The 13912-nt window shown below is 36.7% G+C and overlaps 2 protein-coding genes across 2 annotated transcripts; one reads left to right on the forward strand and one right to left on the reverse strand.

Moving 5' to 3' along the window:
- Positions 1–3996: 3996 nt before the first annotated feature.
- On the reverse strand, positions 3997–6684 carry tspan13a (tetraspanin 13a). Its single transcript, XM_032517984.1, has 6 exons — positions 6437–6684; positions 5515–5682; positions 5240–5320; positions 4936–5052; positions 4714–4830; positions 3997–4590 (listed from the first exon to the last, which is right to left on the reverse strand). Exons 1-6 carry the CDS (start codon positions 6497–6499, stop codon positions 4516–4518), a joined length of 621 nt encoding a protein of 206 aa, XP_032373875.1. The 5' UTR covers positions 6500–6684; the 3' UTR covers positions 3997–4515.
- Positions 6685–8835: 2151 nt separating this feature from the next.
- Positions 8836–12754, forward strand: LOC116690813 (C-type lectin domain family 4 member M). The gene is made up of 7 exons (XM_032517982.1): positions 8836–9111; positions 9374–9457; positions 9568–9675; positions 9772–9966; positions 10842–11002; positions 11465–11577; positions 12577–12754. Exons 1-7 carry the CDS (start codon positions 9051–9053, stop codon positions 12722–12724), a joined length of 870 nt encoding a protein of 289 aa, XP_032373873.1. The 5' UTR covers positions 8836–9050; the 3' UTR covers positions 12725–12754.
- The last annotated feature ends 1158 nt before the right edge of the window (positions 12755–13912 follow it).

A 13912-nucleotide genomic window follows, 5' to 3' on the forward strand; every position in this document is an offset into this window, starting at 1 on the left:
ATGACTTTTCATGACATACTATGCTACGACCTTTTGGACATACTATACTATGACATTTGTATCTCATTTTTATGACATACTATACTATGACATTTTTGGACATACTATACTATGACTTTTTCATCTAATTTTAATGACATACTATACTATAACGTTTTTGGACATGCTATACTATGACTTTTTTGGACATACTATATTATGACATTTTTTGGACATACTATACTATGACTTTTTATGACATACTATACTATGACTGTTTATCACATAATATACTACGACTTTTTCATGACAAACTATACTATTGTCATGGTTGTAATTTTCTGTTAATGTTTCCCGTTTTATTTTGTAGTCTGTTTTCTCTCATGTCATGTCTTGTTTTACTTCCTGCCTTGTGTTATCCCGCCGTTGTGATTGTCTGCCCCACCCTGATGTGTTTCTCCTGTTCCTGAGCCCTCGTGTCATCTGTCCCTTGTTTCCCTCATTACTTTGTGTATTTAGTCTCTGTGTTGTCTTTGTCTATTGTCAGAGCATTGTGTTTGTGTATGTCTGTCTAAGCCCTTTGTCTCGGTGTTCAAGTTTATTTTGATTCATGGTCTTTTTGATTTCTCTAAATTTTTTGGGAACTTTTTTGGCCTGCTGACTTTTTTATTTATTAAATCATTGAACTCAACACTGTCGTCTGCACTTTAGGTCTGCCATTTCTCTAAATCTTGGACATACTATACTATGACTTTTTATGACATACTATACTATGACTGTTTATCACATAATATACTACGACTTTTTAATGACAAACCATACTATGACTTTTATCACATTTTATGACATACTATACTATTGCTTTTTAAGAACAAACTGACTTTTTATGACACACTATATCATGACTTTCAAATTTTATGACATATTATACTATGACTTTGTATGATATGCTATAGGCTACTTTGATTTTTTATGACTTTTTCCTGACATACTACTGTATACTATGACTTTTTTATTATACTAAACTATTACTTTTTATGACTTTTTAAGACTTTTTATGACATACTATACTATGACTTAAGTTTAGTATTATTACATACAAGAATGTTAGTTATTTACGTGCTCATTGTGGGGCAAAGTCTCCAGTTCTTTGGAGCTGATGAGTTCATGTTGACCAACCTTGATCGTCATGCTACCTCATTCTTTCAGAAAGAAACATCTCATCTACTCAGAGGACTCATTTGGTGCTGAAAGTTTGAAAAATGGAAACGCAGGATCAGTCCACCATGTGTCAAACAGTTGTCTGAGATTTTAAGAGGGAAAACTGTCTCTTTGCAAAATAGCCAAGCTGCCAATGTCAGACAGCTTGAACAGAGACAGACTTGCTGTATATAAAAAAAAAAATCAAGAGCTCTGTAGAAGTTTTAACCAACATGATGTACAGTGTTGTCTTCAAAATCAGAAAAGTTACATAAATATAATTCTGTCCAAGCCAGTAAAGGTCTCAGCAGACAAATGAGGTGACAATTTGATAAAAGCTGGACATGCTTCAGACACTATCCCAAAACAGCCTTTAGAAGAAAAGCAGATTTATAACCTTTCATACAGTTACATTGCATGCTTTGAAGGTTTCAGCTGAGAGGCAACATTTGGAGTGTTCTAACAAGAGATTGCTGCATTTTCAAAGCAAACATGGCAAAGAGACAAATATGTTTAATGCAACACAGAAATGCTTTCACCAATGGACAGAGGGAGATAGAAGACATGGGGAATGAAACTTCAGTTGACTTAAGGAGCATTTCTAGTTGAGAAAACACCCTGTCAAATTCTATGTTTTACATATTAACAACCAGCTTTAACCTCTTTATCCACATGTGCTTATTTAATGACAATATTAATTGTTGCTCCTGCTGCATCAAATACTAAAATAACAGCTGTAAGGGTCAACAGGGGCATGTCAAAATGAAACTGCCTCATTTGTGTTAAATGTCTTAATCACCAGTTTCAATCATTCATTTCATGATTTACAAACAAACCTTGTTCACCCACCATGTGCTTTCTCCATGCTGCTTCCCTAATGACCTTTGACCCTGGAAGTACTTCAAAGCTTTTCTTGCCTAGAATTGTGCTAGGTTTACAGTTTTTATTTTTAACAAATATTTTGGCTTACTTTTGAATTTCAAAACTCTTCAGACAAAATGCCCGTCATCATCTATAACAGACACTAAATCAATAGTGAAAAATGTTCTTTTACCCCTTTATACTATTGCCTTAATTTGAGATGAATGGCAGCTAAAAATGAACATTTAACAATGTTGCACTACTACTCAGCAGAACTGTTAAAGTAAAAGAAAAACAAAATGTGTTGCATTGATTCGGTGATCTCTACGCTTTAAAAGAGTTGGGCCAAAGCCATTGTAAAATATTATTATAAGAATAAGAGCAATGGTATTTCTAAATACATAAATAAATAAAATAAAAAATTTGAGCACAAAAAAAAGAATAAGAGCAATCATTCAAAATGGGCTACTCTTCTTCTAATCTTTAATATTTACATTAATACTGTTACGTTTTTATTTTAATCACAGCACAGCGACACTCTCAACTAACATTAGTTTGCCAATGTGTTTTCTGAACGGTGTATATATTTGGACAAGTTCTGGTTCGGTAAAAGCAGTCCTGTCCTCTCAACAGCTCAGCCGCCTCTGAAATGCCACAGCTGTGAGGCTGCTGTTCACTCTCAGGGCAGCCTCATTCACGGACAAACCGTGACGTATTAATTCATAGGAGTGGACCATGACATACACATACTGCTCTGTGGGAAGGTTTTGGGAGTTTCAAAGCAAAACCATATAAACGTATTCTACTTTTGCCATTTGTTGTAAGAATGTTCTCCTTAGTGATTTGATACAAGGGTATTGAGCCTACATTATGGTTAATGATTGTAAGGCATACATACAATGGTCAACTTAAAGCAGACGTGTTACTGTCCAGTTGGCAACTCCTGATCTTTGATAGGCATAAGTAAGAGGAAAAAAAGTGTTTACTCAAGATAAATTAACGTACGGACAATCTCGGCTTCAACCAGAGACACATAAGCATTTAAAATATTTTATTAGTGTCTTAGGTCAGTGCAATTTGCTCTACCCTGCCAATGCATGCTAGGATAGTACAGAGTGATCAATTTACAGAAAGAATTATATATATATATATATATATATATATATATATATATATATATATAAAAATAAAACAACAGAATGCAGTTAATTATATGGTGTACACACAATGACCCAGTTCCCAGTCACCTTGTTGAACAGGTTGGACTGCCTGAGGGGTCGGTTATGACGTTCAGAGGAAGTGTAAAGAGTGCAGTTCCTGGTTGGCATCCTGTTCGGGCGGAGGAATATGAGTGAGTCATGTGGCACCAAGTTGCCCACACCTCAGTGAAAACATGGCTCTCTATCAGCACTAAATCTGACAAGCAAAGCATAAGATACATTTTGCATACATGTTTTACTTTTAATATTATGAAACATAAGTTTCAATCATTCAACACAACCATAAGTATGAATTCATAATGTTCAGATGTTTTAAACAAGAAAATAAGCATTAAATACATAAAAACCAAAACACACCTGGTTTCATAACAGGGTTACAGCAACAGTTGTGACTTTAATTTGATCTTTTCCTGCTGTTAAGGACACCCTACACCCAAATCCACTGTCTGCAAAACACGCCGTGTGTTTGCCCAGCCGTCACAGTGCTAACTTGCAGTTTATTTGCATAAGGTGTGTGTATGGTGACATACACAGCTGCTGTTATCATCTATCGCTTTGAGACAGATTAGAATGAAAGAGTCCATACATGTTATCAGTTTTCACTATAAGGAATAATATCATGTTAATTAGTGAGCTTCAGAGGTGCCATCAAGTGGATGTTGTTACCTTTGGACAGAGCCAGTCAAGCCATTTATCCCAGTTTCCAGTTGAAATGCAAAGCTAACCATAGGCTAGCTGTAACTTCATATTGACATTTCAGACATGCCCATGGTATCAAACATCTCCTCTGACTCTCAGCAAGAGAGTGAAAATGCAGATTTCCCTAAATGTTAAACTACTGCTTTAAAAGAAAGACAATATTCACAGCACCAAAACTTGTATCATTTCAATGAAGGTAAATTAGCAGCAATTAAAGCAAATTGTTGAATTGATTAGCAATAAAACCCAACTTTGCCCAGTTCAACACACTGAGGTTTTGCAGTTGAAGCCTTACTTGATCAGCCAATACCAGTGGCTAATGTTAGCTGTGAGCAATCCTTGGAGAGATGCTGTGGAGCTAAAGACTCTATGGTTTTTCCTAAGCTTGCGTTACTGTTACACTGCCATCATTATCCTTTCATTGTCACTCATGTTGCAGCTACAGCAAAAGTGGAAGTCTCACTTTAAATCTTACAAATGGAAATTTGATTTACAGAAACAGGGAAAAACAATTATACAGCAGTGCAATGTTTTGGGTTTATTTAATTGTGAGTGGTTATAGGAAGGCTCCAGGATTTGTTCGAGGATCTTTGATATTTCTGTATCTGTGGGCGAGCCAAACTCCGAGGATCTGAAAGGAAAGAAATGAGCATAACGTATCAAGTTTTTCTAAATTTACAATAAACTTCATCTGTCTAAGTGTCTACATCAGCACCCACTAAATTCTTGGTTGCTCTGACGATATTTTACTGACCTCTGTAAAGCTGAAGAAGAGTCCGATACCACCAACAAACCTCAGCACATCTCCAGCGTACCGCTGGATGATGTCTGAGCACAAGTCACAAGTCACTGTAGGGTTGTGAAAGCATCTCTAGTGGAAGGAAGGGAGAAAATAAAAATTAAAAATTTAACAAAGGCAGGATGATGTAAATCAAGATGCATCTCAAAGAGGAAAGAGAAAACTATATTAACTTACAGCTTCACATGAGCTGCCATTGACTGGAACAGAAAGGAAGCCACAACAGTTAAGTGTTTTCTCAAGGTCCGTTTGAGTGGCCTCGGATTTGTTCCATCCAACCTCCAGCAGGTGGTTCTGTAAATGAAAACCACGCAGCCTGGTTGTGTCTATATTTATTTATTTTGCAAATATTGTAGCGTGTAAAAATCTACACCGTTAGGATGGTTAAACAGATGTGAGAGTATTCATGTTTATCTGAGGTTAAACTAGTATTTCGGCTAAATAACCATTATTGAAATGGGTGCAGACAAAATGATCATACCTGTTGGTCTTTATTCAGCGCCAGACAAGCACAGGACACAGAAAACTGTAAAACAAACACTATGAACAGGATTATCATGTACTGGAGCAGGTTAAGGAAGTTTACATCAGATTAGAAAAATCACAAAAACATAAAATGTAACTGTGTTGCTCCTTCACAAGAACCATTAACAGAGGAATAAAATCCTCTAAGAGCCGTGGTGTTATTTACTTTTCATAAAACTACTATGAGAAGGTGGGAGGCCCCTGTGCTCCTCCAAACAAACCAAAGGATACGAAGAAGAGCAGGACCTGGTGGTGCTTCAGGGCGCCCCACAGCCCCATAACGGCAACCACAAACAGGAAGATGCCCACGCCGATGACCCCTGCCACCACCCTGATGCTGGAGACCAAGTCAAACCATTTCCCCCAGCTTGCCACTCCGATTAGCAGCAGACCCACCAACTGAGGAGGAAGAAAATGTTTGCATGAGATAAGAAGGAAGTACAATCATCGTTCTAAGGAAGTCTCTACTCCATTAACAAGCAACAGTGTGTCAGGAAGGGCTGTGTACCAGCTGCTGTCCAGACTAATCCAACATTTAGCTTTTGTAAAATAATCTTTATAAATATGAATATAAATAATTACGAATGAAATAAATACAAATACCAAAAAGTTGGATTTTTATTTGATATACTCAACTGAAGTTTGCAGAACAGGGGATGACAGACAAGCATCTGCACATACAGCAACTCCAGACTGATTGTAAGTAAAGTAGGCCTACATAATTAGAAATAGGCCTACAATAAATGACTAACCGGTATATAATAAAATAATTAAGAGATGGGCGCTATGTTGTGCATTTTGATTACAGGAGGTGCTTCATGGATCTATTAGAAGTTTTTCACTTCAGTTGAAAAGGTCTGAAATTGTTCAGTTTGCTGTTCTGGATTTATGTAGGGGATGTTCCCCTGGCAGGCAACTTTCTTATCTCTGAGTAAAGCCACCAACACCAACACCAACCCTGGCCATGGCATGACCTGAGCCTAATCAGTTACCACCTGTTTCCACAACAAGGAACGCGGCTCACAAAACAAACATTTTCATCTCATTTCGGGTACACAGCACAAGTCACGATGAAAGCAGACACGTATAGCCTTTTTAAAGCAGGTATTTCGGATGATTCCCATCGGTACAACAGCAATAAAGTCATACTTACAACATAGACTATATTGAGAGCGCAGAGTGCGTTCTTGGTGCAAATGAATCCGCCGCAAACCATCGTCGCTCGCCGCTACGGTCCTCCTTTAGACAGCCTTTAGATGAGACTGGGTCCGTCTCGGCTCTCCGGCTCCGTGTGGCTTCCTTTCTGCAGGTGGAAACCAAGCAGAGTTTCCTGAACAGATCCTGCTCGCTGATTGGTCGGTTGTTTTCATAACAAATGAGTTACGTCTTCACGCAGATCAGTAGCTTTCTTTTTTATGGTCAGGTGTCTTTATTACGAATGAAATGAGCCACGTATACATGCAGATAATTAGCCTACTTTTCTCTTATCAGATAATAATAAACCCACATCACTGCGTCACTGTAGGTAGACGGTAACTGCAGATCTCTTCCTCATGTTGATCCTGCGCACTTCTCATGTTTTATAACCTAAATATATTTTTAATTGGATATTTCATCATTTCACAACACAACTGAGTAGCAATTGTTCACATTCTCGTTGAAATGCAGCACAAAGTGTGTGTGTTTACCTCACTTGAAGCATTGCGGATGAACTCTCTAGTTCCACCTTGTGGCTACAAATGGACACTACAGACGCAACATTTCACCTGAACTTTAATTTGTAAAGTTGAAATGGGGAAACAGATAATCTGACGTTTGAGTTAAAACATCATTAGCTGAAATGTGTCGTGTGCAACAACCTATAGCCTAATTTGTGTTTTGCTATTAATAGTGTGCTGATAACTGGGCCATTTGCCCAACATTTAACCTGTCTATTTCTATTTTAATTATGAATTACAATTGTTTACACAAATGTCTTGTTATTTAGTGTATTAATAAGACTTTCTGTTTTGATTTATATTTTCATCTAGCTACACCCTGATATGTTAGAGTGTATTGTGGTATTGTATTAAAAAATAAAAGACAAAAAAAGCTGTTTTGCTTTTGAGATGATAACAGCCCAATAGAGAGACGTGTTTCTGTCATTTAGCCTGGGGTGGACACAATATTAGAAATATCTGTTAGTGTAAGACAATACAATTCATCAACACCACAAAACTGCATACTCCAAAATCATCGTTAAGTTGAATCAACACTTCTCTAGTTGAAACCTTCATGAATGCTGGATTTATTGCAGGACAGTTGTATTAGACTGCATTGGTTTTAGTACCGTACGGAATTGACCCTTGTGTTGTCCTCGGGTCAAATTGACCCCTTTCACAATGTTTTATTTCGGAAATATGGATTTCTTTCTACCAAATTACTTTCATTGAATTTTTGGGGTGTTCTAATTAATCTTATAGCATTTGAATTCTGTTTTTTTAATGGTTTCAAAACAATATCCGGACTCAACTTTGACATGTACCACTCTGTGATCCACTCAACATCCTCTGATCTTAACTATTAGTCAAAATAATTCAGAATTTCTGCCTTTTTAACAAACAACTTATGTATAATTTGATATAAATTAGCTTTGTTGACCATGAATTCCAAGAATAAGTGTAAAATATATCATTAAACCAACTCAGGTTTTTTTTTATAAAACACCAAAACCATGGAAAAAGTGATAAATAAATCAGAAAAAAACGTCTTGGAAAAGCACAAAAAAAAGTTAATTTTCAATTTTGGCCTGGAAGGACAAGTTCATGGTTAACCAGAAGACAACACAAGGGTTAACTAAGTGGAAGCATACTGTATGTAAATAGAGATTTAGATCGCCATCTACTGGACAAACAGTGTTACATTTTAGTAGCTCAAAAAAGGTCAAATCTGTCCATTGATGTATGAATCATACTAATATAGCATGTCATGTCTTTCAGTCCATCATCTCTTTCAGTGAGATCATCTTCACTAATCTTTTGCTTTTGACCTTCAGATAAAAGATTAAATTATAATAAAATAGCATTTGGAAACCCAAGTCCAGAGCGATCACGAGTCAGCAGAGGACAGCAAGTGACTTGCATTAATGAGGAAACCCTCATATTACTCAATGTTGGGACTAATGTAGTAGGTTGTGGTTTCTTTCATATTTTTAAAACAAAACAAAAAAAAGTTCATGGTTCAAGATTTCAATAAGTAAGAGTATTGTACTTCACATATAAAACAAAAAGGATAACAGACAGGTCATCCTTTGTGACAAATCACCTCAGGAACAACATGTAGACACAGAAATGACAGTCTGTTGTCTACATTTGAACCAAAACACCCTCTAAATAATGTCTACTTTGATAAAGGAAATGTTTCAACATACTAAGAGGCAAACAAATGTATCTAAATCAAAAGCAGCCTTTGAAATAACCACCTGGTGAAGACATGATTTTACCGCCAACTGGTCTTAATAATAAGGCCGGTGATGGCCTTTGCTCAGTGTATGCTGAAATTTGTTCCTGTCAAAAAAACATCCAACCTCAAAAACCACCACTTTGTCATTCTTACAACATCTTGCCAAAAAGAAGTGCAGGTTGTGTAATCTCTCACAGTTGTTCCTCTGCCTCTGAAACCACACCAAACTGCACCCACAAGTAGCAGCATTTAAACCTCTGAGGTTGAGTGAGAGTTGTCTTTTGTCTTTGAGATAACGTGAATCCACTGGTGATTCTGATAACATAATGGAGGAGGAACTGAACTATGTAGCAGTAACTTTCAAGACAAATGGTATTTTCACACGTGGTGAGTCATGTGTTCTGTTGGGGTTGAACGTTGATGGTTTATTATGTCTGCTGAACTGCAGAGTTGCTGCCAGTGGCGGAAGGTAGATTGACTCTTGTACTGTATGTACAGATTTGAGCTACTCGAGAATTTGAGTTTTTCTATCTCTTGCTACTTTAAACTTCTACTACACTCAAGTGAATTTGTTTGGTAGACATGTTTGTAAAATTATACTACAAAACACAGAACTAAAGGTTTTAATTTTCCTTTTGTTTTTTTGCAGAGAAACCAAAAGACCTGGAAATCATCTATGATGAGGTGAAGACATGGGAGGGGAAGGCATTGGATTCAAAGCCTGCCAACTCAGGTTATTTATGGTTTACCATGATTGAAAAAGATGAAACATGATAACTACATTATCATTATTATTATTGCTATAAATTATCTAATGAATTGATTGGTTGTTTTTGTTGGTAGACAATGTAAAGAAAGCTCCACTGTGCACTCTGCTTCATCTGCTGGCAGCAGGTTTGGGGATTATTTGTGTCATCTTGGTGTCGGCTGTCATCACAGTCAGTATCCACTGTAAGTCTTTCTACTGGTTTTCAAAGACTTTCAATGCAGTGTAAAATTAACTCTCACACATGAGTGCAACAGTAACGGATTCTTCCCTGACTGCAGTCAACACAGTCATGTCAGAGCAGCACAGAGAAAACATCAACTTAACGGCTCAGACTTGGCAGCTGTGGACAGAAAAGACTGACTTAGAGAGACAGACAGAAGAGCTGACCAGAGAGAGAGACAGACTCAAATGGACCGTCGGAGTGATCATGGAATATCAGAACTTCCCGGTGAATGCCCACTGCCCACAGAAAGGTGAAAACATGGTGTACCTTTTTTCAGTGAATTCATTACATTTACTCAAGTTCTGTACTTAAGTACACATTCAGGGTATTTGTATCTTTACTTTTTACTCCACTACATTTGTCTGACAGCTTTAGTTACTTTTCAGATTACAATTGTTTATCCCCTTCCTGTCCAGAGAAAACCATGTATCTCCAGATGTGTTGACATTGAATTCATCTGTTCAATTTAAGGCTAATAAAGTGTTCATTCAATTGATGGAGAAAAATTGACTTTTTAGAGATACGTGGTTCTCACAGGAATAAATGCTACAAACATATGGTGATTTTATAGAATATGATGCATTGCTGTAGATTAAACCGCCCAACAGTATGACAAAAACAGTCAAAATTTGCACAACCTTAAACATTTACAGCAGTGAAATGCAACATAGATATTAATGCAGCAGTAATGTTAATCCAGAAACATCAGCTAAAATGTCAAAAACTGACGGAGAACATTTAACTGCACAATCAATACTCAGTACACGTTGCTGCTAACACTTATATACTATTACCTAAGTAAGGTTTTTATATGCACTTGTAGTGGAATATTTTTTTGTTTGTGGTATTAGTACTTTCCCTGTATTTAAAGGCTCTGAATACTTCCACCACTGCCTTTTTTCTTTTACCTTAGGGCTCTGTGTGGGTTTTGTGTCGGTCTACTGAACCACTTATTTTTTTGTAGTCATTTCACTTTTATAGCTTTTGGATTTAGTTTTACGTTGTGATTCATCTTACAGACTTCAGAGTTCTGACTTCATGACAATAAATGTTTTTAATTTAGGCGGAATTACCTGTTTTATAGAAAATTAAAATGTATTTTGTTGTCTCATTCTTGTTAAACAGTGTGTAAACCTTGTCTGGAAGGCTGGGTGCTGTTTCAGACAAACTGTTACTTGTTTTCAACATCTGATTATTGGAGCGATTGGAAGGGTTGGCACCAAAGCAGGGACATATGCATACATATGCAAGCAGATCTGGTGGTGATTGAAAGCCAGGAGGAACAGGCAAGACTGATTTAATTTGACTTCATTTGTAATATATTGTCCAAACTAAGCTAGAGAGCATCTTCATCTCTATTGTCATATGCAGAGATAAATTGCATGGTGTCCAGAAGTGTGAAGTCATGAAACAGACACAAAAGATTGTTTAAATATTTAGAGTTAATCCATTCATTATAATTGTCTAAATAGAATGTTTTGCATTATACTGTGCAGTAGAATCACAGAAATTCACACCTAATCTCCACAGCTACTTAAATTATTCATTTATAAAATCTCTTTTATGTCTCTAATCCATTCTGCTGTTTTAAATATTCCTATTTATCTGTCTGAATCTGTCTTTTCATGTGTCTTTCATCTCTGTGAGGCACATTGTATTAAATCTTTTTGGATAGAACGTGTTATTATTGCATTATAGCAGAGACAAAGATACATTTTTCTCAATTAACACCTGTATTACAAATTTAGGAATTCATCAACAACCACACACAGTACTACAACACTGCATTGCATGGTTATTGGATCGGCTTGAGCAGGATGGACACGTGGGTGTGGGTAGATGGAAGCAACTTCACTCTGATGTAAGCACAAAACACTATCACTCAAACGTTGCCACATATGCTATTTCACCCTCCTTGAATTATCACCGCCGTAATACCGTCACATACTTAATCACTACTCTAAACAAACTAGCTGAAAATGCCGGATTTTACACTTTGTGTCACTGGGTTGTAGAGATGATGGACAGGGCCAATTCTCTTAAAAGTCTTACCAGAACAAACTTCTTCTTCTCCAACACTGTTCGGCCGCTAGGTTTTGCATTATGACGTGTTTACATCAGTTGTTGGCACAGTGATGCTGGTTCTGCTGGCCATTGATTACACAAGCTCTCTGCATTGCATGTTCTCGGAAGTACGTCTGCTTCTGTAAAGGGGAAATGTACACATTCTTGCAAAAGAAGAAGTTGACACATTAATAAATAAAGAAAGTACAGCCTCTTAGTTTGATGGACAGGGCAAATTTAGTAAAAAAAAAATCATCCTGTTTTTTAAAGGGGCAGATGAGTGAAAAGTAGATGGAGTAGTCACTTTCCATATGTTCATCTCCATCAGTACCACCAAAGACCAAAAACGTTGCCACAGGAAGCAAAGAGGGAGGATACTACAAACGTATTGGCACAAATAAAAAACAGTGTGCAGTAGATTTAGCATTAAAGGAACATGTTGACATTTTGGGAAAATGAGCTTATTTGTTTTTATGCTGGGAGTTAGATGAGAAGACTGACATCACTTGTTTCTGTAAGAAAAATATGAAGCCATAGCCACAAGCAGTTAGCTTAGCTTAGCATTAAGACTGGAAACAGAGGTGCTTGAAGACAGATTGCGTTACCTTTGGACAGAGCTGAGCTTTTTCCCCCTTTCCTGTCTTTGTGCTAAACTAAGCCTCATATTTAATGGACAGATATGATCGTAGCATCAATCTTCTCCTCTGACTTTCTGCTAGAAAGGGAATAAGTGTATTTCCTAAAACGTTTAGCAAAAACATAGATTGATATTATGTGAATTTCTTTTTTTCAACAGGTACTGGAAAACACAAGAACCTGGTTACAAACTATCATGTGCTCTAAGTCTGCCACGAGCAGATCCTCTGGCCAACTGGCACAAATCAAGCTGTGACATGAGGAACCGCTGGATCTGTGAAACACGAGCTTTGATCAAACCTGATTAGGAATCAGCTGCATTATTCCTGATATATATTGTTCTTGTTTTAAAAAATAAATAAATAAATAAATAAATAAATAGTAAAGCACATTTGTTGTCCTTTTCTAATTTAATGCAAGTATCCATTTAAAAGAATGTTGCAGGGTACTTACAGTACCTAGGAGCTATCCAGTATATAGCAGGCTAGAATGTACTCAAGAGATAAGAATCAAGACTATCCATCACCCATCTACTTTGTGCTCTTAAATTTGTTTCTATTCCTTGGACACATACACTAAGTGATCACCTGCATAGCCCAATGCAATCCAGTACAACAGCTCTGTTATAAATCCTACCTTTGCAGAGATTGTAATGTTCAGAGTGAACTGTCATTCAGGTGCAAATTAAATTTTATGTTTGAACCTTGAGGTCATAGTTATTGGAGGACTGCTTTACATCGAGGTGTTTCTAATATTCCGCTCCCCTCATATAGAATTTATGGCTGATCTGTTATATTGGATTGCAATAGAAATTATATGTGTGCCTGAAAATGTGGCCACTGAGTGTAAATTACCAACATTTCCTAAAAATACTTATTTTTGTTGTTTTTTAATAAATCTCATAAATAGATCAAAACAATATCAAATTCCACTGTGACAGACTTCTATTGATATTAAAACTATTAAAAACACATGAAAGAGCCACACCGCTGCAATAGGAGACATTTTCTTTCATTACTGGAAATATGGTCACTGTAGTTTATTTTGAATTAATACCATATCATCTTTCTGTCATAAATACTCTTGAGAGCACCGAATGTGTATTAATCCACCACTGAAAATAGTCCTCTACAAACGCGTGAGTACATGTTTGTTAAAATCTAGCGTGCCAAGCTGTTGTGTGAAATTACGGCGCCTTTAAAAAGATTGAATTATATATCTGACTCATTTAAAAAACGGGGAAGGATTTCAGTAGAAACACATAGGCTTGTGTCTGAGTGCCACAGACAGGGGAGAAAAGTCAGACTAATGAACTGTAGGTTTCAGTCTTTTGGGATTTGACATGACAATACTACAAATATAGAATATTGCCGGTCTTATCCTTTAGAAGCATGGTGGGAGATACTGATTCAGTTTCAATGTTACCAATGAAGTGAATTACAAACATTGATTGTCAGTTAAGAAATCAAAATGGGAGTTAACCCACCAGAAATGAA

This window comes from Etheostoma spectabile, chromosome 6 (genome assembly GCF_008692095.1).
Source record: "Etheostoma spectabile isolate EspeVRDwgs_2016 chromosome 6, UIUC_Espe_1.0, whole genome shotgun sequence".
NCBI classification, from domain to species: Eukaryota; Metazoa; Chordata; class Actinopteri; order Perciformes; family Percidae; genus Etheostoma; species Etheostoma spectabile.